The sequence below is a fragment of the Octodon degus genome, unplaced genomic scaffold (assembly GCF_000260255.1).
Source record: "Octodon degus isolate 3935 unplaced genomic scaffold, OctDeg1.0 scaffold00041, whole genome shotgun sequence".
Taxonomy (NCBI): domain Eukaryota; kingdom Metazoa; phylum Chordata; class Mammalia; order Rodentia; family Octodontidae; genus Octodon; species Octodon degus.
The window spans coordinates 12,889,857-12,913,187 of NW_004524617.1; the positions used below are offsets into that span (position 1 = coordinate 12,889,857).

Here is a 23,331-nt window from a genome sequence, read left to right on the forward strand (position 1 = left end):
TAGGCTCTCTCCCTGTCTCTGTCTCTGTCTCTGTCTGTCTGTCTGTCTGTCTCTGTCCATATACATATTGGAATTTCAGGTGTCTCCCAAGCAGCTTCTTCAAAGCTTCCCTTACATATACTAAAGTCCAGTCATGCCACAGATGCCATTTAGGTATTCATATAGGAATTAACCTGAGCACCCAGGTACTCGAACTCAGGCCTGGGGCTGATTTTAGAGCTCATCAGTGTAAAATCACAGAATGAACAAAACTGTACTTGTTAATTGCATGCCTATTCTATACCCTGATCTGCTTAGTTTCTGGTTTCTGATAATTCAAGGACACTTCAGACATTTAGAATACCCTTTTTGTCTTAAATAAGTGAAATGTATTTCCTTACAATTCTGGAGGTTAGAAGTCCAAAGAGTGTAAGCAGGTTTAGGCTCATATCTCTCTTGAACTCCCAGATGGCTGCCTTTTCTGTGTGTTCTGTCATGGTCACCCACCTGTCTCTGTTGTGTGCATCCTAATCCCTTCCTCCCTCCCTTTCCGTGCTGCTCCCTCCCTCCCTCCTCCTGTGCTGAGAATCAAGCCCCGGGCCTTGCATAGGCTAGGCAATGCTCTTCCACTAAGCTGTACTTGATTTCATTAATTCTTTCTTCAATGATTTTTTTAAAAAGCCTGTGTTAGAAGTCAAAGACAGCATAATCCTCCTGCATTCTCAGCTATGTCTACCTTCCTTTGAAATGGAGATCTTACTGACAATGGGAACAAGGTCTCAGGACAGACATGATCCCAGAAATGAAAAGGACACTGGTTAAAAATTCAGGAAATTATTCTGCTCCATAAGATGTACCTGCTCATCCGGATGGTGTTTTGCTTGGCTCCCACCTTTTTTATGCCTGCCAGGAAAGCTCCATGCCACCCCCAACAGGGATGGTAGTCAGGTCTACCACTCTTTTAGTGGGTGCTCCCTTGGGCGGTAAGGAGCATTGGAACGAATGCCAGGCCTGATGTTTTTAAGTCTGATCTTATTTGTAAGGAGTTCCAAGAAAAGAAATCCCATATACTTTAGGCTTAGAAGCTGCTAAATTATCGTGGCCCTGATTATAAATAGTTCTTACAAAGCAGCTAGGTATTACAAATTAAACATCAGAGATTTGGCTGACTACTTTCTCTGGTATATTTATATTTCCCTTTCTTCTTGATCCTAATTAGAGGTATAGATCAAATTCTTTGGAAACAAATAGCAAATGTGCACATATTTTTAAAAATTTTCAAACCAAGATTCTTCATTTTATGTAATAAATATCAAAAAGACTCAGGATTAAGTATTTTGGGTAGCACTTTGGAGTATATAATTGTTAGGTATTTCTAGCACAGCAGAGAAGCAGAAGTAAAAGAAAGGGAGGGAAAGGCCTTTATTAATTCTGAGGATAAGGAGAGGATCTGAGGGACATGGGCAGATGCTCTGACCTGAGACAGGGAGGCTGAGACTTTATAGACTTTTGCTAGGGGCGGAGCTTGAGGGGCAGGTTCAGTGACATACAAGATGCTGATTGGGGGCCCCCTTGTATGTGTGGAAAAGTAAAAAGAAGTTGGATCCAGCACTGGAGTGGGGAAGGAGGAGGAATTGGTCACTGGGAAGATAAGCAGTTGTTTTGGGGATTCAGCCATGTTGGATCAGGGCATGATAATTTAGCAGTTTGTACTCCGGCTGGAACCTATCTCTAAGAGTTGAGTGTGGGAGGGGGGGAAAGCTGTAAAGCAGTTACATCAAGGTGGGCTACAACGTGGGGCAGTTAGTACCTTTTTAAGTCTCTGTAAGATCTGAGCTAGCTGCTCCTTCTCTAACATTGCCACTGGTGTAGACCGCTGCATTGCAGATTTAAATGTGCCAACACCTCATCTGCAGGCTCTTGTGAGAATTAGGATTTGGATTCAGTAGGTCTGGTGTGGCCTGGGATTGCCTTTTTTTTGTTGTTTTGGTGGAACTGGGTATTGAACTCAGGCGCTTGTGCTTGCCAGGCAAGCACTTATTCTACTGAGCCATCTCCCCGGCCCCCGGGATTGCCATTTTTAATGAGCTTCCAGGTTGCAAGTGCGTAGACCTTGTTCAGAGCATCAGGGATCTACAGCAGGGCTTGGAGTCTAGCTAAGTCACCCCCAGCATGAACTGAATCACTATTCCTGGGGTGAGCATTCCTCAGTGCCCTTGTACAGCAGGGACAACAATAAGGTGCTGGTTTCTTTCGGGTGAATGCCTCCAGTGAGCTAAGAATAGCTTGCTTTTCTGATTTTATGGAGTAAAATGTCAAATTCCAGTTATCTCCGTATAGTAACAAGTCCATATTTTCTAACTTTAGCAATCCAGTATCCCTATTGTGTAACACAATGACTCTGAAAGTTAAATGACTTGAAAGAGTGACTTTATTTTGCTCCTGTTTTTCTGGGGCAGGATTTTAACCTGGGTGTGGCTGCATGATTCTTGGTTGAGTATCTGAAATAGTTGTCAGGTGTTGTAAGGGGCTGCAGTCCACTAACGGCTCAGCTCGGCTGGGGCTCCCACATTGCCCATTTATGTGGCTGACCCTGGATGCTAGCTGTCAGTGGGCCAGTTGTGGTTGCCACTGGGTCACCTGCATGTAGCCTCCCCACGTTGCTTGGGCTTGTCACAGAATGGTGGCTGAGAGGAATTGCCTAGAGAGCAATCAGTCTTGACAGAAGCCACACGGCTTCTTGTGAGTCACACAGTGTCATGCCACATTCTATTAAGTATAAGCAAGTCACCAGGCCAGTCCAAATTCAGGGGGAAGGAAACAGTGGCCCTCTTTGATCTACCATAACTCCCTTCCCAAATGAAATAGTCAGGTGGGTGTTTTACTTGCTTCTGCCCCATTAATCCATTCTGCTGAGTCCTCACCAGGAGAGAGAGAGAGAGAGAGAGAGAGAGAGAGAGAGAGAGAGAGAGAGAAATGGTACAGTTCTATTTGAGGGCTGGGTAGAGAAGGCCAGAGTTCACTGTGGGGAAAAGATGCCCAGAAATGGCCTGAGCACCCACATTTGGCTTTTGTACTCTAATTGTGGTTTATTTTGAAAGTCAGAAATCACTTTAAGTGAGGCCAAAGGTATGAAGGGCGTGAATTAAGCTTTACAACACTACTCTGCTTGTCAGTGCTACGTGTCAAAATCCTCTAGCAAAGCTGGATGAAGCGATGGAGCCAAAATTAAATAGACTGTAAGGTCCACATTACTCATCATCATGCTAATATTGCCTACTACTGTTGAAAGTTTCCTTCATTAACATGTGCTTTGCTGCTTCTTAAAATAGCTCCATAACCAAATGCTGCAATTCTAAAAAGCATGATAAAAAAGGTTCTCTGATCATGCTCATTACTGAATATTTTTAGCAGAGCAATAATTAGGATTTGGAGGAAGCCGGGTGCATCATTATGTCAGCAGAGGGCTTGGCTTCTTTCAGAGACCTACCTCCCCACCAGCCAAAGCAAATCTCTCCCCAACCCCAAATCTACTTTCAGTTACTCAACCACAGAACCTCAGCCTCTGGCTTCAAAGAAAGGGTGAGTTCACATCACTGATGTCGAAATGCTTCACTAGGGGCTGGTGAGATGGCTCAGTGGTCTAAAGCACCTACATAGAACAAGCTTGGCAAAGCACAGGGACCACGGTTCAATCCCCCAGTACCACATGCTAGCCAGCCCACCCCCTGGTGGGCTGAGCTGCCACACACACACACACACACACACACACACACACACACACACACACAATTAAATAAATAAAAATTTAAAAAAAAAGAAATGCTTCACTAAAGCATGTTAGTAGCCAGAAAATTATCTTCACATTCCAGCAACAGGAGTGTGGGTGAAATATCTGCCTGCTAAAAGATGGGTTGGATTTCTCACCCGAAAACTTGCTGTTCCCACCAAGATGGAGATGTCACCCCAGGCCCCTTAGCTTGGAACCAGAATGCTATTTATGTCCATGTGTCTAGATGTTTCTACCCTCTGCCTTCTACTTAGTTTTCTGTATTTGATCCCACACTCCAAGAGGGTGATTAAACAACATTTCAGACTTGATGGCAAACCCAGACTCTGTCCTTTCTGCTGGTTGCCGTGTCTCTGATATCAGCAGTGCACCCCTGCTGCCCATGCTGCAAAAGTGCAGGTGGTGTCTGCAAAGGGACACCCTGCTTGGGCTGCAAGACTGAAAAATTCAGAGAGAACTGGATTTGAAAGGGCACTGAGAGGTCAGTCTTCATGCCCTTAAGAAATCCCGCTCTAGTGCTCGCTTGCTCCTAGGTGAGAAGAGAAGCAGGAATGGCGCAGCTCCAAGACAGAGCGTCAAGTTGCTCTGTGAAGGCCTGGCAGTACCTGACAGGAAAGGGTAGTGGCACACGGGAGGGAATGACAACCACAAAGGCTCAGTCTAGGGGCTGAGACATTTCCTTGAGGAAGCGGCATTAAAGCTGAAACCCAACAGATGACCAAAAAGTCACCAGATATGGCTGGGCTGAAACAGAGTGCTCAGCTCCATAGACTACAGCAAAAACATAGCTTGAAGTTTTGTGGTGCACAGGCCTGGGGGTAGAGGGTGAAGGGTATAGGGCCCGGGAAAGAGTTACTGCAGAGAATTGATCGTGCAGGCAGTTGCCCTACACACAGGGCCTTTGCACTGGGCTACATCCCCAGTCTTTTTTTTAAATTGTAGGTTTTTTTTATTTTGAGATGAAGTCCCACTAATTTACTAAATAGCTTAGTCTTGAACTTGTGATCCTTCTGCCTCAGTCTCCCAAAGTGCTGGGATTACAGATGTGGGCATGCCACCATGCCCTGATAAATGTCTCTAATTGGTTATAATAATAAAGAATAAAAAAAGAGATCTCAGTTGCCAACAAGTCGTTTGAGTTGACGAATTTTTAGCAAAAATCCAATTTTTGCCATTGTTAGTATTTGCAATATCTTTATAACCTATACTGATTGGTAATCCATATATATCTTTCAAGAATTTAAGGAAATTTAATAGAACTATTAGAACTTGATGTCCTCTGAGCTTGTTTATTTTTACTCAGTGCCACATATTCCAGATGAAAGGGCCTTTTAGTGGTGAAACTACCACACTGAGCAGACAGCTCTTAGGGAGGTGAAATCATTTAGCATCCCACAAGCATGCTCTTAGATCAGACCATAACAAAAATAGGATAATTTTTCTCTTTTGCCTCCATGTCATGTGATACAGACCTCCTTGGGGAAGAAGGGGAGGTGCTACAATCCGACTAATTCCTTGCCTCAGTCTTCGTTCCCTTACTCGTTTGATTTGCATTGCTGCGTACCTTCCACGTGCCACCCACAGGGGCACTGGGTTTGGGTGCTGGAGATGCAAAGGCGTGTAAGGCACAATCTGTGTGTTTGAAATGTTCCTGTCTCTGCGCAGGCAGGCGGGCAGGTGTCAAGAATACTTTTATTAACAGAAAATGTCTATGTCCAAAATGCCATGGATTCTGCCTGGCGATGTCAGGAAAGACTTCTCCAAGGCATAAGCATGAAGCCTGAGTGTACAGATGAGGAGGAACTGTGTAGTTGATGTGGGAGGGAAGGGGCGCTTGAGGCAGCAAGGATGAGCTCAGAAGAAAGGTAACCAGGAGCCAGCAAAGTGCTCAGTGCATCCTGGGACCAGGCCCAGGACGATGAGCACACTGTGTGTGTGTGTGTGGGGGGGGGTGCGTGTGTGTGTATGTGACTGAGGCAGGAAGAGCCGGCTCGGACCATGTCCAAAGGCCTGACTGGCACACTCAAGAGCTCCAACTTTGTTCTGGAAAAGAGGGCCATTCAAGGAAATGGGTGCATTGAGGTGATCTTAGTTTTATCTCTTCTTTCCTGCTTGAATAGGAATGTTTGTTCCAACGCAGAGAACAGAAGGCATCTCAACATCAGATATCATCACCAGGATCGTCCGTGACTATGATGTTTATGCCCGGCGCAACCTCCAGAGAGGGTACACAGCCAAGGAACTGAATGTCAGCTTTATAAATGTGAGTGTGCCACCCCACGCCCACTGAGGACCACCACACCACCACTGTAGCCACTGGGGCCACTTTCTGTGTGCTTCTTGTGTGCCACGCAGTGTCCCTAATGCTTTGCATTCACTGTCCCATGTAAGCTACATAACAATTCAATGCTGTATTTTAGTCCCATTTTATAGATGAGAAAACTAAAACCCAAAGGGGTAATGCAAGTTAACCAAGGAACATAGGTAGCAAAAAGAACTTTCTCCCTTCCCTCCTCCTGGACCCCTCCCCAACTTTCAGATTTGAGAGGAGGAGGCTGTCTGGAAAATCTGCCTCTTATGAAAGGCAAAATTTAGGGCCGGTGATATAGCTCAGTGGACTAATCGCCTGCTTAGGAAAGCACAGGGACCTGGGTTCCATCCCCGGTATCACATATGTGACACCAGCCCCACCCCTGGGCACACTGAGCCAGCCACTCTGACTGGGAGTGGAGGTACACACCTGTAATCCCAGTACTGGGGAGGCTGAAACAGGAAAATCACAAGTCCAACCTACATAGTGAAACCCTATACCAAATATGTTAAAAAAAAAAAAAAGGCAAGAGTTTTTTGTTCAGAGAAGGAAGAAGACAGGGGCAATAAAATGCTAAGCCCCAAGAAAATCCTTTCTTGTTTTAACATTTTTAAAAACATCATTTCATTAAGGCCTTACAAGTGCTCATTAGAAACCTTAACAGCCATTTTGTTATTGTCCAGAAAAATTACAGCTACTTAAATAAAATCTTAAAGTCATTGGCTTCTTTTGTATTTCTACCATATTGTTCCCAGGAGCTGGTGTTGGTTTAATAATAGAGCAATTGTTAAAACAATCTTTAAAACAAGTAAAACAAGCTGTTACAAAGCAAAGAGGGCAGTCGAGTGGCTAGAGGTGATGTTAGTGAGGCCAGACAGCTGGTTTTTCCTGGTCCCTGAGGAGCTGATATGTTTTATTAAAACCAGTAAATACATGAAAATTCCAGCCCCCAAATAGATCCTATATTTTCTTTTTTGATATTTTAATTTAATTTTTATCTTATTTTATTTCATTGTTTTTGACACAGGGTCTCACTATGCAGTTTAGGCTGGCCTTGAACTTACTTTGTCACCCAGGCTGGCCTCGAATTTGAAGTGACCTTCTGCCTCAGCCTCCCGAGTACTGGGATTACAGGTGTACACCATCACACCTGGCAGACACATTTTCAAACAGAAATTTCGCTTCAAAATTAGGTACTTATCATGATAAGCCACCATAATTATCTTGTATCATACAATATTTTTTTGGTGGTACTAGGGGCAGGACCAGCACAGCAGACCTAGGGATCGAATCCCTGACCCCTGTGTCTACTTGCAGGCACTTTAATCCACTGAGCTATTTGGCTGGCCCCATCATACAAAATTGATCATTATGACCTATCTTCAAAAAAGGAGGGAATCATTAATTATAAGTCAGTGGCTATTAATTGTCCTCATGAGGAAAAGAGTGATGAGAGTGTAGACTCTGTGACTTTGTACAAGTTGGGCAACAAAATGGAAAATGTTGGGTTCCAGTGGCACCAGAACAAGTGGCTGAAAAGAATTCAGTCAAAGTGATTATTTGGTATCTTACAGAGAAAAAAGCTCTGGTTATTTCAATAAATTAAACTGTCTGTTCTTTTAAATTGAATTCAGTCAACCATCCAAGCATGGTGAGCCATTTGCAAAAGTTATCGCTCACTCTCCTTGAATGGTCTTTAGATAAGCCACTTAGCTCAAGGAACCATGCAGACAGTATGGATGTGCTCACTACCTTGTGGTGACAACAAACCTGGCCTCAGCAAGCAGGTGAAATTGAATGTGTTGGATGGGCATGTAGATGAATTGCCGAACCTGAGAAGTGGCAGGGACCTGATGGGGGCCAGGCATCCTGCTCAAGTCCCCTGATTCAGAGAGGGTGAAAGCTGAGTCCAGGGTGGGTACCTGACCAACACCCATTGAGTAGCCACCCAGTGTCATGCCTTCCAGCCCGGTGTTCATTCTACTGTTCTGGGATGGTCCTGTGAGCTGTACACCTAACCATTTTTATGAAGAATGAATTATTGGCTTGGGAGATAGCTCAGTGACATAAGTGCCTTCCTGAGAAGTGCAAGGTCCAGCGTTCGATCCCTGGTACTACAAAACACAAAACAAAATTTAAAAAAGAACAAAAAGCTCCTCAGCTTCAGAATGAATTACGGTAGAGAGTGGCATAAAGACAGCAGCTAGCACTTACTGAGAGCTTACCATGTGCCCATCTAAGCGTTCTATCTGGACTGCCTCATTTAATTCTAATGATAAACCCGTAAGGGTGGATATAATGACTATATCCAACATAGAGGCAAGGAGACAGAGGTCTGGAGAGGTTGAGCTGTTCACCTAATGTCACATAGTAAATTGTAAAAGACAGGGTGACTTTTTAGTGTGTGTGTGTGTGTGTGTGTGTGTGTGTGTGTGTATGAGTGGCAGTATACACACACGCGCACACACACACACACACGCACACGCACACACACACACACCATATCGTTTTCGTTCTCTTGACTGCTCCCTCATCAGGTACCTCAGGGAAATGCCTAGATCACTTACTACCAATGAAGCAGCCAACATGTAGTGAACATTTACTGAACAGTGCGCCCTGTACCAAGCACATCCATGCATTACCTTTCCTAATTATCACAGCCATCCTGTGGGATAGGAATAATTATTATACCAATTTTACAGTTCATGAAACATAGGTTTACTTATTTGTTTCAATCCCAGAGTTTAATTTTTTAATTTTCATTTTATTTTAAAGAGAAAACAAAAATAACAATAAAAGAGTTTCAAGACAGATTATCTCATGGGGCCAGGGAGATAGCTCAGTAGAATAAGAGCTTGCCTGGCAAGCGCAGGGTCCTGAGTTCAATCCCTGGTAGCACACACACACACACAAAAAGGACAGGTTATCTTTGTAATAGTTATTCAGAGTACAAGACATGGGCATGGTATCTTGTCCAAACACTATTAGCACAAGCCTTTCTTTACAATGAACTAAGAGAAACTAGCTGTATAACTATCTTAACTATCTTGTGTATAAATATATATTTTCTTTTTCTCTTCCTTTTTTCCCCTTTCCCATGTCATAGGTTGTCTTTTCTTTGAACAGTTTCTTCCCCATTCATAATATCTATTGTACATTTTTTTTTGGAACCGGGGATTGAACTCAGGCCCTTGCGCTTGCCAGGGAAGCACTTATTCTACTGAGCCATCTCCCCGGCCCCCTAATGTACATTTTGGATCTTATGTACTCATTCAGTGTATCAACTAGTGAAACTATACAATAGTTTACACATGTGGGTCTGATTTATTTCACTTCTGAGTATGATCTCGAGTTACATTCACTTACCTATAAAAGTCTCCAGTTTATCCTTCTTTATGGCTGAGTACTAAAAATATATTATATTTTTAAAAAACCCATACCACAGCAATATATTACACCCATGCTTATAGCAGCACAATTTGTAATAGTTATATCTTGGAAATAACCTAAATGCCCACCAACCAAAGAATGGATAAAAAAAATGTGGTATTTTTATACAATGGGGTACTACTAAGCCATAAAGAAGGATAGACCTGAAACTTTTATAGGTAAATGGGGGAAACAGAGGTTCAAAGGTGACACGTAGCTTGCTTACCACACAATGGCTCCTGGGTACATAGGGAGACAACACTATTTCCTAAAGGCTATAAGAAAACAATCCAAGTTCAGAGAATTCATCAGAATAAAAGCTTTCCTCATCACTAAGGAAAGCAATACAGTTCACCTAGCTTAGTAGAAAATGTCACTACATTGAAAACTTTAATATAACACACGAATTTTATGGCCCAGATAATGGCCCAATTTCATAAGCCACATTGGTTTTAACAATATCCAGGTAAAACAGAAAACTCAGACAGCTCTGAGCAGCTACTCTGTAGACAACTCATAGTTTTGTCCTAATCCCAGCAGAATTGAGTGGGGATATTTGCCCAGTAAAGCATAAGAGGGCAGCTGTATATTTTGTTCCCCATTTCTCTCTCACTGCTGAGGACTGAATGTTTTCTTCTTTTATATAATTAAATACAACTCATAGATACCTAATAGAATAAAAACATTAAAACCACTTGTACTTCTCTTTACACATTCAAATAGATTAATGACAAATGACTTTTCTTATAAGAAGTGTGCCTTCCTGTCAATCTAGTCTTCAGGACATGACAACATCCTAAGCATTGACATTGGGAACCAATTCAAGTTGACATAAAATGTGACCATTGGGGTAGATAATTGATCTCTCTTTCCTGCCCACTTGGATCAATCCACTTCTCCCATAAATTTTGACCAGGAAAAGAAGTACCGTTTCCAGAACCAAGTGGACAAGATGAAAGAAAAGGTCAAGAATGTGGAGGAAAGGTCAAAGGAATTTGTTAACCGAGTGGAAGAAAAGAGCCATGACCTAATTCAGAAATGGGAAGAGAAGTCGAGGGAATTCATTGGCAACTTCCTGGAATTGTTTGGCCCCGATGGAGCATGGGTATGTAGTTACCTCACTTAGCCACAGAGTAATATGTTTTAGTTTATCTTCTTTTCATGGATCCTCTGAAGGGCATCCCTGCTTCACATGGTTTCCTCTTGGGTATCAGTGGAGATGACTTTGAGCCATGTCACTTTCTGATTTAGTTCCTACTTTACCCCTCAGTGTGGCACCAAGTAGCACCTGAAGCCAGGCCTGGGCTCTGTTTCTGTACTTTGTCCAGAGCTTAGAAGCCATTAATTATTCACTGTATGTTTATTAGTGCAAAGTTTGGTTCTGTAGCTAATGCCAGTCTCCCAGCTGGGGAGGATGCAAAGCTTAGGGGTAAAGCTTACCAGTGGCAGCCCTGAGCTTGTGTTGCAAGATAAGGTAAATGGGCTCTTAGCTGAATCATGGTCATTTATGTTTGGTGAGGGAGAATGTAAAAGAAATGTAGCTGGCTCAGTCATCTTTTGTTGTCATGAACTCTTCCATTTCACTGGTTGCAAGAGGTAGAATTTTGCTAAACATCTGTATCCTTTAGGACCAGATTTTCCCATGGCATCAAAGTGTTAGGATAAATGACAAAATCTGTAGAGGACGGAGATAATGAACTGAGAGAGAATATATAGATCACTTCCTTGTCTAAATTCTGTGAACAACTCTGAATGCTAACTATATGAAAGGAAAAGAAATTCTAGAAGCCATTGTATTCCTTTGTATACCTGCACATGCCCTATTGGAATAAATAACCAATATTGTCAGCAGAGTTAATGAGTATTCTGTGAAACAAATACTTTTAAGGCTGAATTTAAAATAAAAACAATGATTCCGTTTGATTTCCCTGGTGTTAAGTAGCCTAGATTTCCCATTATGAAATGAAAAATTTCTAACAAAATCCACTTTGACGTAATTATTTTATTGATGGGTTGTCACTGCTACCTCTGCTCATTTGAGCTCGTTCATTATAGGATTATCTAAAAGTAAAATACTCAATTAGTTATAGAAAAGGAACAATGTTCAGGAGGTGGGAAGAGATGGTTTGCTTCAAGTGCAGTGGACTCTAAGTGATTATAGAGGTGGGTGTTATGAGCCAACTCCATCCTACATATCAGCTGAGTCTGAGAAAGCTAGAAATTATGCAAGGGCTGCTTGAGCCTTAATAATTTCCAGAAAGAGTTGGCAAGGGTGGAAGAGCAAGGCACTGGCCTCCTTTTTGTTTTCTTCAGACCTGTTGAAATTTTCAGTTTAGATTATTTCATTCACGGGACATTTGTTAATGTTCTAGTGCATGTATGACACTGTGGAACAAAAACAAATAAGGTGGAGACTCTGTTCTCTGATCTCCAAAACATAAAGTCTGAAATTTTCCATTTGATTTAGCAGTTCCTATTTTCATAATTAATGTTCATGTTCTGAGGAACAGGTACTAGTAATAAAACAGGTACTTGAATAACACCACATAGGTATTCATTTGCTTACAGGGATTCAGAAATGTGTGTCTGCTGCAAAGCCTTCATACTGTAACTCAAGGGATGGATGTTTTCTCTCCCTGGGGTGAGCAAAGGCAGGCAAAGGATATAATTTCATAGAAACATCATAGACCTTCATTGTTTCAGGCTCCCAGTGAAAGGTGAAATAGTAGCTAGAATTGTTCTTGGAGAATCTGGTGACAACGAGCTGAGGTGATTTTTAAGAAATGAAATCCAGCTTAGAAACTGGAGGTTTTTCTTTTTAAAACTTGCTATTAGTGTCAAAACTGTTATTAACATTAATTTACTGTATCAGCCAGACTTAGACATTACTTTTTTCTGTTGACATTAAAAGTGCAGGAATAGTTACAAGGATGTTAAACGCCAAGATAAGTAATTTGCTTTTCATGAATATGTTATTATTATAATAATTCTTTATTTGTGGATTTGAGATTGGAACTCATTTCTTAAAATAGAGAATCTCCATTACCTGCAAACACAGTACTGATTACAAATAACCCAAACTTGGAAAGGTGAAAAATTGGATTTAAAGTACCAAATTTGGTACAGGAGGTTTGGTAGTTTATAGTAGATGCTCCATAAATAGTTCTGAGTTGAGTGAATGGATGTGTGAGAAAGACCTATTCACAAAGTTGTCTGGTATCTGCAAAGGCCTGAGTCCTCCACATGCATGTCTGTGTCATTTGCCTTCTATTGCTTATGATACAGGAGCTGTTTACAACTTCATGTTCGGTTGATCAAATTTAATTTGCTGACTTGGTATGCTTAACACTTAGCCATATTTTAAAATTTATTTTGGGGAGGGCATGAGCTCTCTATTTTTCCATGACCACAACATTCCTAAAGACTCCAACCCTTTCCCCAATCTGCTTCACACATTTATGCTGCCTGCCTGACCCTAGAAAATATTTCGATGTGTTCCTTTCCACTCTGGGAGAACATTATACAAGGATGTGAATAGCATGACATGGGGGACATTGAGGGCCATCCTGGAGGCTGCCTGTCAGAGTGGCTTTTAACAATTTGAAACAAGCAGTCCATACTTCTTCACTGCCATAATAGATTGTCTATTCCTATTTACTTGGTCTGGTTGGTGGATTATCAGGCACAAGCTGTTACTTTTCAATTTTATCAGTCTACTTATTTAACTACTTTTCTTTGATTCTTCTAAAGAGTTTTGACTTGTGCTCAGAAGGTAGCTTATAGCATAACCAGTGTGGCACAGGGAACCCTTCTGTGTCAGTCAGCTTCACATTACTGTAAGGGAATTCCTGAAACCTTCACCTTGAAAAGAGGAAACATTTGTTTTGGCTCACAGTTCTGGTAACCTCAGTCCATGGTTGGTTGGCCCTGTTGCTTTTGAGCTTGAGGGAAGCAGAATATTATGGTGGGAGATTATGGTAGGGAAAGCTACTCACCTTTGGGCAGCTGGGATGTGGGAGAGAGAGAGAGAGAGAGAGAGAGAGAGAGAAAGTGATGGAGTCCCACAGTTCCCTTAGAGGGTGCTCCCCTCGTGTTGGGAAGACTTCCCACTAGGAATCACTTTTGAAGTTTCCACCACATCCCAACAGTGCCCTGAGGGAGGACACCAAGCCTTTCCAACATAAAAATCTTTGGGGAAGATTCCAGATCTAAACTATAGCACCCTTCCAACACAGGTCGGTATTACTGTTCTTTGGTAGTGTCTCTGAAAGACCAACTGTCACAAGAAGGGTTTTCAAGGAGCTTAATTTTGAAGTTTTGTTGATTTTTTGGAGTGATGCCATGCCTCCAAAATGGCACTTAGTATTAAGAGTCATGGAGCCTGCAGGGTCAGGGAATGTTGGCTCAGAGTTCAGGGGTTCTTTTGGGAATAGGGTTTTCCTTAATTTTGAAGTATCTGAATTTTCTAAATAGACATGTCCTCTTTAAATACTAGCACCTCAGCCACACACACCATTTTTCCCCATAATTTTATTGAGAAACAAATAGCAATGAGACAGTTTCAAACCCAATTGGTAGGACAATTTCAATAATTAACACATTGCATACATTCTTCCTAGTGGTTAATAGCTGTACAAGATGTGGACTTGAGATCCTATTTACAGACACCATTAGAACAAATCCTTCTAATCATTAAGAGAATGTAACTATATATCTATCCTAAGCACTTTGAATATACAGATACAAAATTGACATTCATCTGTAGCCCCTTTTGTTGTTAAGTTCCATCATTTAAATATTATAGGTGTATAAACTCAGCAAAATACTCTAAAAGAGTTCATTAGTCCATAATAGCATTAGGTCTTCCGCTTGACTGGCAATGTCAGAAATTGTTGACCTGAGTCCCCTACAGCTCAACATAACAGCATGGCTTTACTTCTTATACTTTGTTTTTATACTTTTCTGCTGGATGGTTAAGACCAAGGTAAAGCAGGATCTGTGCAACAGGAGTTGTAGCTTTTGGGTCTGATAAGGTCAGTGAAATGCCCTCAGGATTTATCCTGAGATCTTGTACCTCAGATTGTAGAACCTTTGTCAGTGTCAGCCATGTGGATGAATCACGGCTATTGCTTGGCCAGTGTGCTCTCTGTGAAAGCCTGAGAGAATGTTTTCTCTCCATGTGACTCTCCTTAGGCACACTCTACATCAAGGCTATTGTGATAAAATCAGCATAGTACTGGCAACAGAATAGAACTGCGGATCAATGGAATAGATTAGAAGATGCTGAAGCCCCTACGAACACACTCAGCCACCTTATCTTTGACAAAGGGACCAAACATACTCACTGGAAGAAAGGTAGCCTCTTTAACAAATGGTGCTGGAAAAACTGGCTCTCTACATGCTGAAAACTCAAACTTGACCCAGGTCTATCACCATGCACTAAACTAAAGTCAAAATGGATTAAAGATCTAAACATTAAAGCAGAGACACTAAATCTCCTGGAAGAGAAAGTAGGAGGAACTCTTGAAGACATAGGGGTAGGCAAAGAGTTCATGGACAGAAATTAAATCACATGGGAAACAGTTGAAAGAATTAACAACTGGGACCTGCTCTTACTGAGGAGTTTTTTCATGTCAAAAGAAATTACCAACAAAGTGAAAAGGCAACCCACAAATTGGGAAAAAATCATGACAAATAAGTACTCAGACAAAGGTCTGCTCTCTAGAATTGATAAAGAACTAAAAAACACTAGGGCCCCAAAATTTAAAGACCCAATCCAGAAATGGGCATCCGAGATGAACACATGCTTCTGAGAGGAAGAAATTAAAGAAGTGAATAAATATATGAAAAATGCTCCACATCCCTAGCCATCCGCAAAATGCAAATTAAAACAGCGTTTAGATATCATCTCACCCCAGAAATGATGGCTTTCATAAAGAAATCACACAACAACAAATGTTGGAGAGGCTGTGGGGAAAAAGGAAGCCTTCTCCACTGCTGGTGGGAATGTAGACTGGTGCAACCATCACGGAAATCAGTGTGGAGACTCCTTAGAAAGGTTGGACTGGAAATCTCATCTCAACCAGCTATTCCTGTACTGGGAATTTTCCCAGAAGATCTGAAAACATCATATCGTAGTGATATGTGTGCCTGTGTTTATAGCAGCACAATTTGTGATAGCCAAATCTTGGAAACAACCAAGATGCCCATCACCCTAGGAATGGTTGAAAAACATGTGGTATTTTTACACAATGGAGTATTATTCAGCTATTAAGAATGATAAACTCGAAGCCTTTATATTGAAGTGGATGCCACTTGAACATATACTCATAAGTGAAATAAACCAGACACACATGTGTAAATATCGTATAGTTTCACACACACCATTTTTAAAATGTTATGTGTCATCCTGAGTGATCTACCACTGCATTCCTTCACTGACTCTGAAAACAGAATGCTTTCTTTTTGAAAATGAAACAACTGTTTTATTTTACCATGCCATACAGACCCTTTCCTTGAGCACCAAGAATGAAAGATCTTTAGTCAGGTGCAAGGTTTTAGTTCATCACAGAGCAGTAGCGTCCTTTTGTCCCAGTAGGATTAGGCTGCCAGCTCAGATGCCAACCAAACAGGCATGTACCATCTTCTATATGAGATTACCCTTAAAATATAGACTGCATCTTCTCTCTCTCTGCTAATATTTAAAATTGTGGTAAATGGATGACAGAAAAATTGCTATTTAAACTACTTTTATGTGTACAATAGGTCAGGGGGATAGCTCAGCAGCATAAGTGCCTGCCTGGCAAGCACAAAATCCTGAGTTCGATCCCTGGTACCAAAAAAAGAGAGAAAAGGAGAGAAGTATATGATAGCATTAAGTATATTCAAATTGTTGAGCAGCCATCCCCACCATCCATTTCCAGAGGTTTTTTTTTTAATCAGTCCAAATAGAAACTCTGTGCCCTTTATTTTTTCATTTTTGAGACAAAAGGCTTGCTTTAAACTTATGGCAATCCTCCTGCCTCAGCCTCCAGAGTGCTACAATTACAGGCATGCTCTGGGGGTTGAACCTAAGGCTTTTGGCACTCTAGGCAAGCTCTCTAACACTAAGCTACACTCCAACCCTTTAAACAACTCTCCCCACCCCCTGAGAAACATCCTCCTCCTCTCTGTCTCTGAGTTTGATTACTTTATGTACCTCATAGACATACATGTATAATTCCTTATATAGATGCAATATTCATGTTTTATGTCTGGCTTATTTTACTTAGCATAATGTCTCCATGGTCGTAGAACCAGGGATTGAACTCAGGCCCTTGCGCTTGCCAGGCAAGTGCTTATTCTACTGAGCCATCTCCCCGACCCCTATAGCAGCCTTCTAAAGCTGAATAATATTCTACTCTGTGTGTGTGTGTGTGTGTGTGTGTGTGTGTGTGTGTACATAAAACATCCTGCTTTTCCATTTTCCTGGTGATGGACAGTTTGGCTGTTGCCCCCTGTTGGCAGGTGTGAGTAATGCTGCTGAGCACATTGGTACCTTTTACAGGTCTGAGTCCCTGCACTTCTCTTGGATATATACAAAGAAGTCAAACTGCTGGATCTATTGACAGCTACAGCTATGTTTCATTTTCTGAGGAGCTCCCATGCTGCATTTCATAATGGCTGTACCATGTTACATACCCACCAAGGATACGTAATTCTAATTTCTCCACAATCTCGTCAACATTTACTGTTTTGTTTTTAAGAATTTAGATTTCAAGAAAAGAGATATAAAATGAAGTTTGTGCATCTGACTTGGATTTATTAGTTGGGAATTTTTGACAATTGGTTAAACAATTATCCTTGAACATATACATAAGTAAAATGTGAGTGTGCATGAAAATTTGCTTACTATGAAAATGGCTAATTACAAGAGAGGTGGTCATGAAAGAGGACTCACTTCTTGGCTGGGCAAACTTGGGCAAGTTCCTTTGTTTGTCTGGGCCTCAGGCATAGGATCTATGAATGGGAAAAGCTAACTTAGCTGCCTCCTAGCCTTGTTGAGATGATTAAATTGGTTCACACTTTAAAGCTATTACAATAGCTCAGCAGATTAAAGGGCCTGCGAGCAGGCGCAAGAGCCGGGTTTCAATCCCAGGACCTGCCATGCCAGTCCCTCCCCCAGGACACGCTGATATGGCAGTTGAGGCTGAATGTGGTGGCACGTGCCTGTAATCCTAGCACTTGGGAGGTTGAAAACAGGAGGATCACTATGAGTCCGATCTAGTAGTGAGACCCTGATGCTCGGTAGACTCTTCCCTAAAATACAGAAAAAGTAAATAAATAAAGCTATTACAGCAGTGTCTGGCACCCAGAAATGTCAGATATACCCTGGTACCTGTATAAAGGTTGGTAATTTGTCCATAACTGAAACACCAGCTCTTTCTTTTCCTCAATTTTGCTCTTGTTTACCAGGGATCCAAATCAGCCCACACTAGAATTTTTTTTTCATTTCTTTTTAGCAGATTTGCCCAAACATACCCAAAACACTGAAACCTTTAAAGACATTTGCTGCCTCACTAGATGTTAAGTACTTCTTAAAAGGGAAAACTTCATAGGAGGGAAATATAAAATTACTTTCATATGGACAGGACTGTAAATGGGATTATTTTCTTGGGGGAAAACTTCATAAATGGAAACCTCTTAATATGGTAAATGACTGAATTTAAATACCTTTTCTCTTTGAAAATGCCGTGCTATGGTCTTCATTATTTGTTATATTTCTAAAGTGGTTTTCTTCCCAGGAAGCTCATTACAAATTGTCTCCTAACTGGATTGAATTCAGCTCTTTTGTAGAGGAACCACAAAATGCACCAGAAACAGATCACAGAGCCTGCAAATGGAGGCTCAGCGTTGTTTTGTATGGATAGCGCATTTTATGTAGTACGACACCACTGTTGATCATTATGGATGCAAGTTCTTTTATCCTCTTAGGCAGAATATTCTCAGTTATGAGCTTGATTCAAACTAGAGTAGACAAGATGTAGATTTCTTAGAAAGTGGGCTTCTAATGGAAATACTGACAACCCATTAACAGCAGGAGGGCTAATGGCTGCCACTAAAAATATACTTTAAGATTACAGTAATAAAAACACATATTTTAAAGTGCCTGCTAGAAGTTTGAGGATTTTTTTAATGTTGCTGTTAATAATAGGCCACCCAGTCCTTTTGGCACTTGATTTTGTCTCATAAATGGGCCTAATCTAAGGTAATGCTGTTGTACTGTGCTCTTTTTCCTGTTTGATTTTGAGGGGGTTTAATGTCTTTTTGTAGAATTACTAGTATCCTTAATGGAAAGTAAATAATTGGTATACTCATAGATGTGTAGAATTTTAAATCTGGAAAGGATCTTAGCAATCAGCAAGTCATCTCTATTATATCTGCTAGAGGAAACTCAAGACTCTGAAAGGTAATGGGTTAGGGCCTCGGAAGGAAAGATGGGTACTTAGGGGAATTGATAATGTGCCTGAGATTATAGTATTTTCTCACCTGTATCATTATTGCGGTGCCTGTTCTTCTACCTGAGCTCCTCACCCAGGTTACCTGAGCTATCATTCTTTCTTCCTGCCATAATACTATTTTATGATGATTAAAGTAATACAGTCATCCCTCAGTATCTGCAGGGGACTGATTCCAGAACTTCCTCAAATACCAAAATCCGTAGATGCTCACATCCTTTATATAGAATGCTATGATATTTGCACAAAGCCTCCTCAACACCCCCCCGTACTTTAAATCCCCTTTAGATGGCTTATAGTACCTAATAAAATGTATCCGGCATGTACACAGTTGTTACATTTAGGTGAACAGTGAGAAGTGAGAAGTCCACACATGTCCTTTATAGACACAATTTTTAATCTGAAGCTGGTTGAATCCAGGGCTATGGGGCTCACAGATAGGAAGGGATGGCTGTATTCATTACAGAATTATTAAAAAGTAAAGACTAAAAGGAAACCAAAAAATCCCCGCAGTCCCATTGCCCAGTTCTTTCTTCCATGTAGATTATATACATTCTTTTGCATCATTGAACTCATGCAACACATCCTAATCTGCAGCCAGTATTAGTGACTTTGCGATCACTACCAAGTATTTTTATATTATTAAATATCCCCACGGAACCTGGTCTTTATCAGCTGCTCAGCCTGTCACTTTGGAGTTGTCTAAGATTTCTCTAACCTATTTAGGCTTTTGCAGTTTTGTCTGCCATGACACTGCAGGGAACACCCATATATATGATAAAGATTTACTCACATCTCTCATTATCTCCTCTGGCAAAAACAGCTTTTGCACCTATTGCCAAATTACCCCTCAGGATAGTTTTTCTATGTTAGCCTCCTACCAGGACTAAAATGAATGTGCTTTTTTGCTGTGCCCACATCTGCATCAGCCATCGCAAACTAAAAAGCTTTTAGTACTCTGATGTATAAAAAGTATCCCATTTTAGGAATTTGCATTTATTTGATTACTAGTGATGTTGAACACTTTTATAGTTCACTTAGAAATTTCTTTTGTGAATTTCCTATACACGCCATATGCCTCTTTTGTCATTAAGGTTTTTATTTTAAATAATTAATTACTTATTTATTTGGTACAGGGTCTCACTATGTAGCTTGGATTCATAGGGATCCTTCTGTCTCAGCTTCCCTAGCTCTGGGATTACAAGCACGTGCCACCATGTTCAGTTCCCGGGCCGGCACAGCATGCAGTACTGGGGATTGAATCCAGGTCCTTGCTCTTGGCAGACAGGCATTTAGACCACTGAGCTTTCTCCCCAGCCCCTTCATTAAGGTTTTTAGCATTTTATTTATAAGCACTATTCATATACCAGGACCTATAATCTGTATTAATCTTTTAAATTGCACTGACTCCACAGGTTCTCTATCACCCAAGTTACACCCCAGTCCCTGTAGTCAAATGTTGCAAATTTTTTCCCCTTTTGTTTTAAATTTCCCTCATTTTACTTCATGGTATTTTCTTCAAGTGTAAAAATTTTAAATCTTTGTGTAACCAAGCATCAGTCTTTTCTTTCATGATTGATTTCTTTGCTTTTATGCTCACACTCAGACATTTCTAAGGCACAAATCTGATCATACCTTTCCCTTGATTGAAATTTTCCTGGGGCTCTTGGGGAGGCAGTATCCCTCCTTATGGCGCTTTGGGCCTAGGCTATTGTTATCGGTAGGTGCTTGGGATTGCAGTCATGCTAAGCAACATTTACTTACTACACTCTACTTGGCACCCTCTCCATGGAAAGCCAGGTCCGCTGTGCCAGCCTCCACAAGCCTACGCTCCCATCTCTAGCCCCTCTTCTAGTGTATTGTGGAAGACCTAGCTCAGACCTGGCCACCTCCTTTGTCTTCAGCTTCTCCTTCTCCTTATGCAACATCTGGTCTCCAGAGGGCCTCCATAATTTGTAAAATGAATAACCCAGATGACAAGCAAAGTCTAAAATATCCAGTAGGGTTGAGTATTATTTAATCCAAAAATTTGAAGTAGGAAATGCTGCCAAATGCACAATTTCTTGAGTGTCAACATGGTGCCACATGTTAGAAAATGCTACATCTGCCTTCACGTGCCATAAACAAAACACAAGTACACCAGAAATACTGCATAAAATTGCCGGTAGGCCAGTATAGAAGGTATATATGAAACAAATTTTTATTCAGACTTGGGTCCCATCCCCCAAGATATTTCATTATGTATATGCAAATATTACAAAATCCAAAATATAAAACACTTCTGATTCTGGATAAAGTAAAGGCATTTTGGCTCATAGTTTCAGTCCATGGTCACTTGGCCCTGTCACTTTCGGCCTGTGGTGAAGCCATGCCTCACGGTGGGGAGCCCACAATGGAGCAAAGCTGCTCACATCATAGTGTCCAGGAAGTGTAAAGAGAGAGAGGAAGGGGAAGGGACCCAATACCCCCTTTAAGTTTTCCTTCCTCTAGGCCTACCTCCTAATGTTTCCATCACCTTCCAGTAGCACCATCAGCTGGGAACCAAGCTTTTAACACCTTAATTTTGGGGAGAAACACTTAGCATCCAAACCATGCTAGTCTTAAAAACATGGAATATAAGGGGCCGGGGAGATGGCTCAGTGGAATAAGTGTTTGCCTGGCAAGCACAAGGGCCTAAGTTCAATCCCTGGTTCCACCAAAAACAAAAAAACAAAACAAAAAAAACCATAGAATATAGTACAAGTCAGTGCTTGTAGGTGGAGGTGTTTCAGGGTGGGGTCTCTCTTCTCTGCCTTTTCTTGTGCTTTGCTGCCACCTGAGATTGCTATGTTAACACAAGTTTTCTCTCAAATTTCTCTCTAGAAACAGATGTTCCAGGAGAGAAGTAGCCGGATGCTACAGGCCTTATCCCCGAAGCAGAGTCCTGTGAGCAGCCCAACCAGGAGCCGGTCCCCTTCCCGCTCCCCATCACCCACCTTCTCCTGGATCCCGAGCAAAACCTCACCCCCATCCTCACCCAAAGCTGCCTCAGCCTCCATCAGCAGCATGAGTGAGGGGGATGAGGATGAGAAGTAAAGGTGGCTGTCAGGCAAGAGCCACACCACGCAGGATGGGGAGAGGGGAAATGGGGGATGCCTGGGTGGTGTCTGAGGGGGGAGAGTCACAGGAGCTGCTGCTCAGGAGGGAGATGCTGAGGAAAGGTCTTGGGATGGGTTCTCCCTCATTCTCCACACAGCCCAGTGTGGGCTCAGTATGGAGGTTTCCAGCTGGACAACCTGTACAATCTTATCATCTAGAACCACTCTACTTTAACCTTGCTGAGGAAAGGTGCAGAGCACCTCAAAGGGTCTTTCATGAGGTGGGGTAACTTCTGCTTTGACCTATAACCCCATCCCCATCAAGTAAACCACTTGTGGTCGCAGCTGTTCCCTCAACCTGCTACTTCTGCCTCTATAAGGGCCCTGCACGTTGCCTCCTACCACCCAGAAGCTCTGCCAGATTAAATTCATTTTCAGTAGAGGCGGCAAAGTGCTATCGAAATAGTCGAATTAAAAGACAAATTCCAGCCTTCCCAGTTGAGCCATTAAGACTTGATGTTGCGGTGCATCAACTCATACCAGTGGCAGGACCGTGGCTCAGAGACTAAGCCCCGCTTTGGGCCAGATGTGAAAGGTGATCTAGTGTGAACCTTAACTTCTCATGCAAAGGACAGTTTTGTTGAAGAGAACTCTATCTAAGGCCTAATGTGTTCCTGGCTGTACTTTTTCATCATTTGGTTGACTTCACTTGTTTTCCAGAAATTACCTTAACCTATGAGAACTGCAACAAGGAAAAACATCCTGTATTGAAAAAGAAAGAGGAGCTACTTTTGCATTACTCCAAATTTGGCAGATAAGAAGGGTCTCCTGAAGCTTCTCTTAAAGGACACAATTATGGAATGCCTTTCCCATTTCCGGCCAGTTAACAGTTTCATAGACCTCAAGTAACAGTTGGCAGCACCAAACACATAGTAATTCAATAGGGGTGCTACCTGCACGTATCTGTTCTATGTGTGCTCCAATATGCTATCCCAGGGTGTACATCATATGCAATACGAATATGTGTTGGTAGCATTTTCCAATATACTCCTCTCCTGCTCTCTATCCTAATACCCTGCTAAAATTCTTGATCTAAAGAACCATTTTGTTCCCTTGTGACTTGGGCACTTAGTCAAAAGCTAATGCCAGATTCCCATAGAAATGTTTTGTCCAAACCAGGAAATTACCATTGTTTTCATAGTCTACCATAACTTTTTTGAGGGTAAAGGAAGGCTTGGAAAATTTTTG

At 41.7% G+C, this 23,331-nt stretch overlaps 1 protein-coding gene across 1 annotated transcript in view; it reads left to right on the forward strand.

Annotated features, from left to right (window-relative positions):
* The window catches only part of Pcyt1b (phosphate cytidylyltransferase 1, choline, beta), an 88,082-nt gene extending 64,751 nt beyond the window's left edge, over positions 1-23,331 (forward strand). Inside the window, exons 6-8 of the mRNA XM_004631371.2 lie at positions 5,890-6,032; positions 10,426-10,614; positions 21,869-23,331. Coding sequence (XP_004631428.1) covers positions 5,890-6,032; positions 10,426-10,614; positions 21,869-22,081 — 545 coding nt within the window. The 3' untranslated portion in view covers positions 22,082-23,331. The remainder of the gene's footprint in view (positions 1-5,889; positions 6,033-10,425; positions 10,615-21,868) is intronic.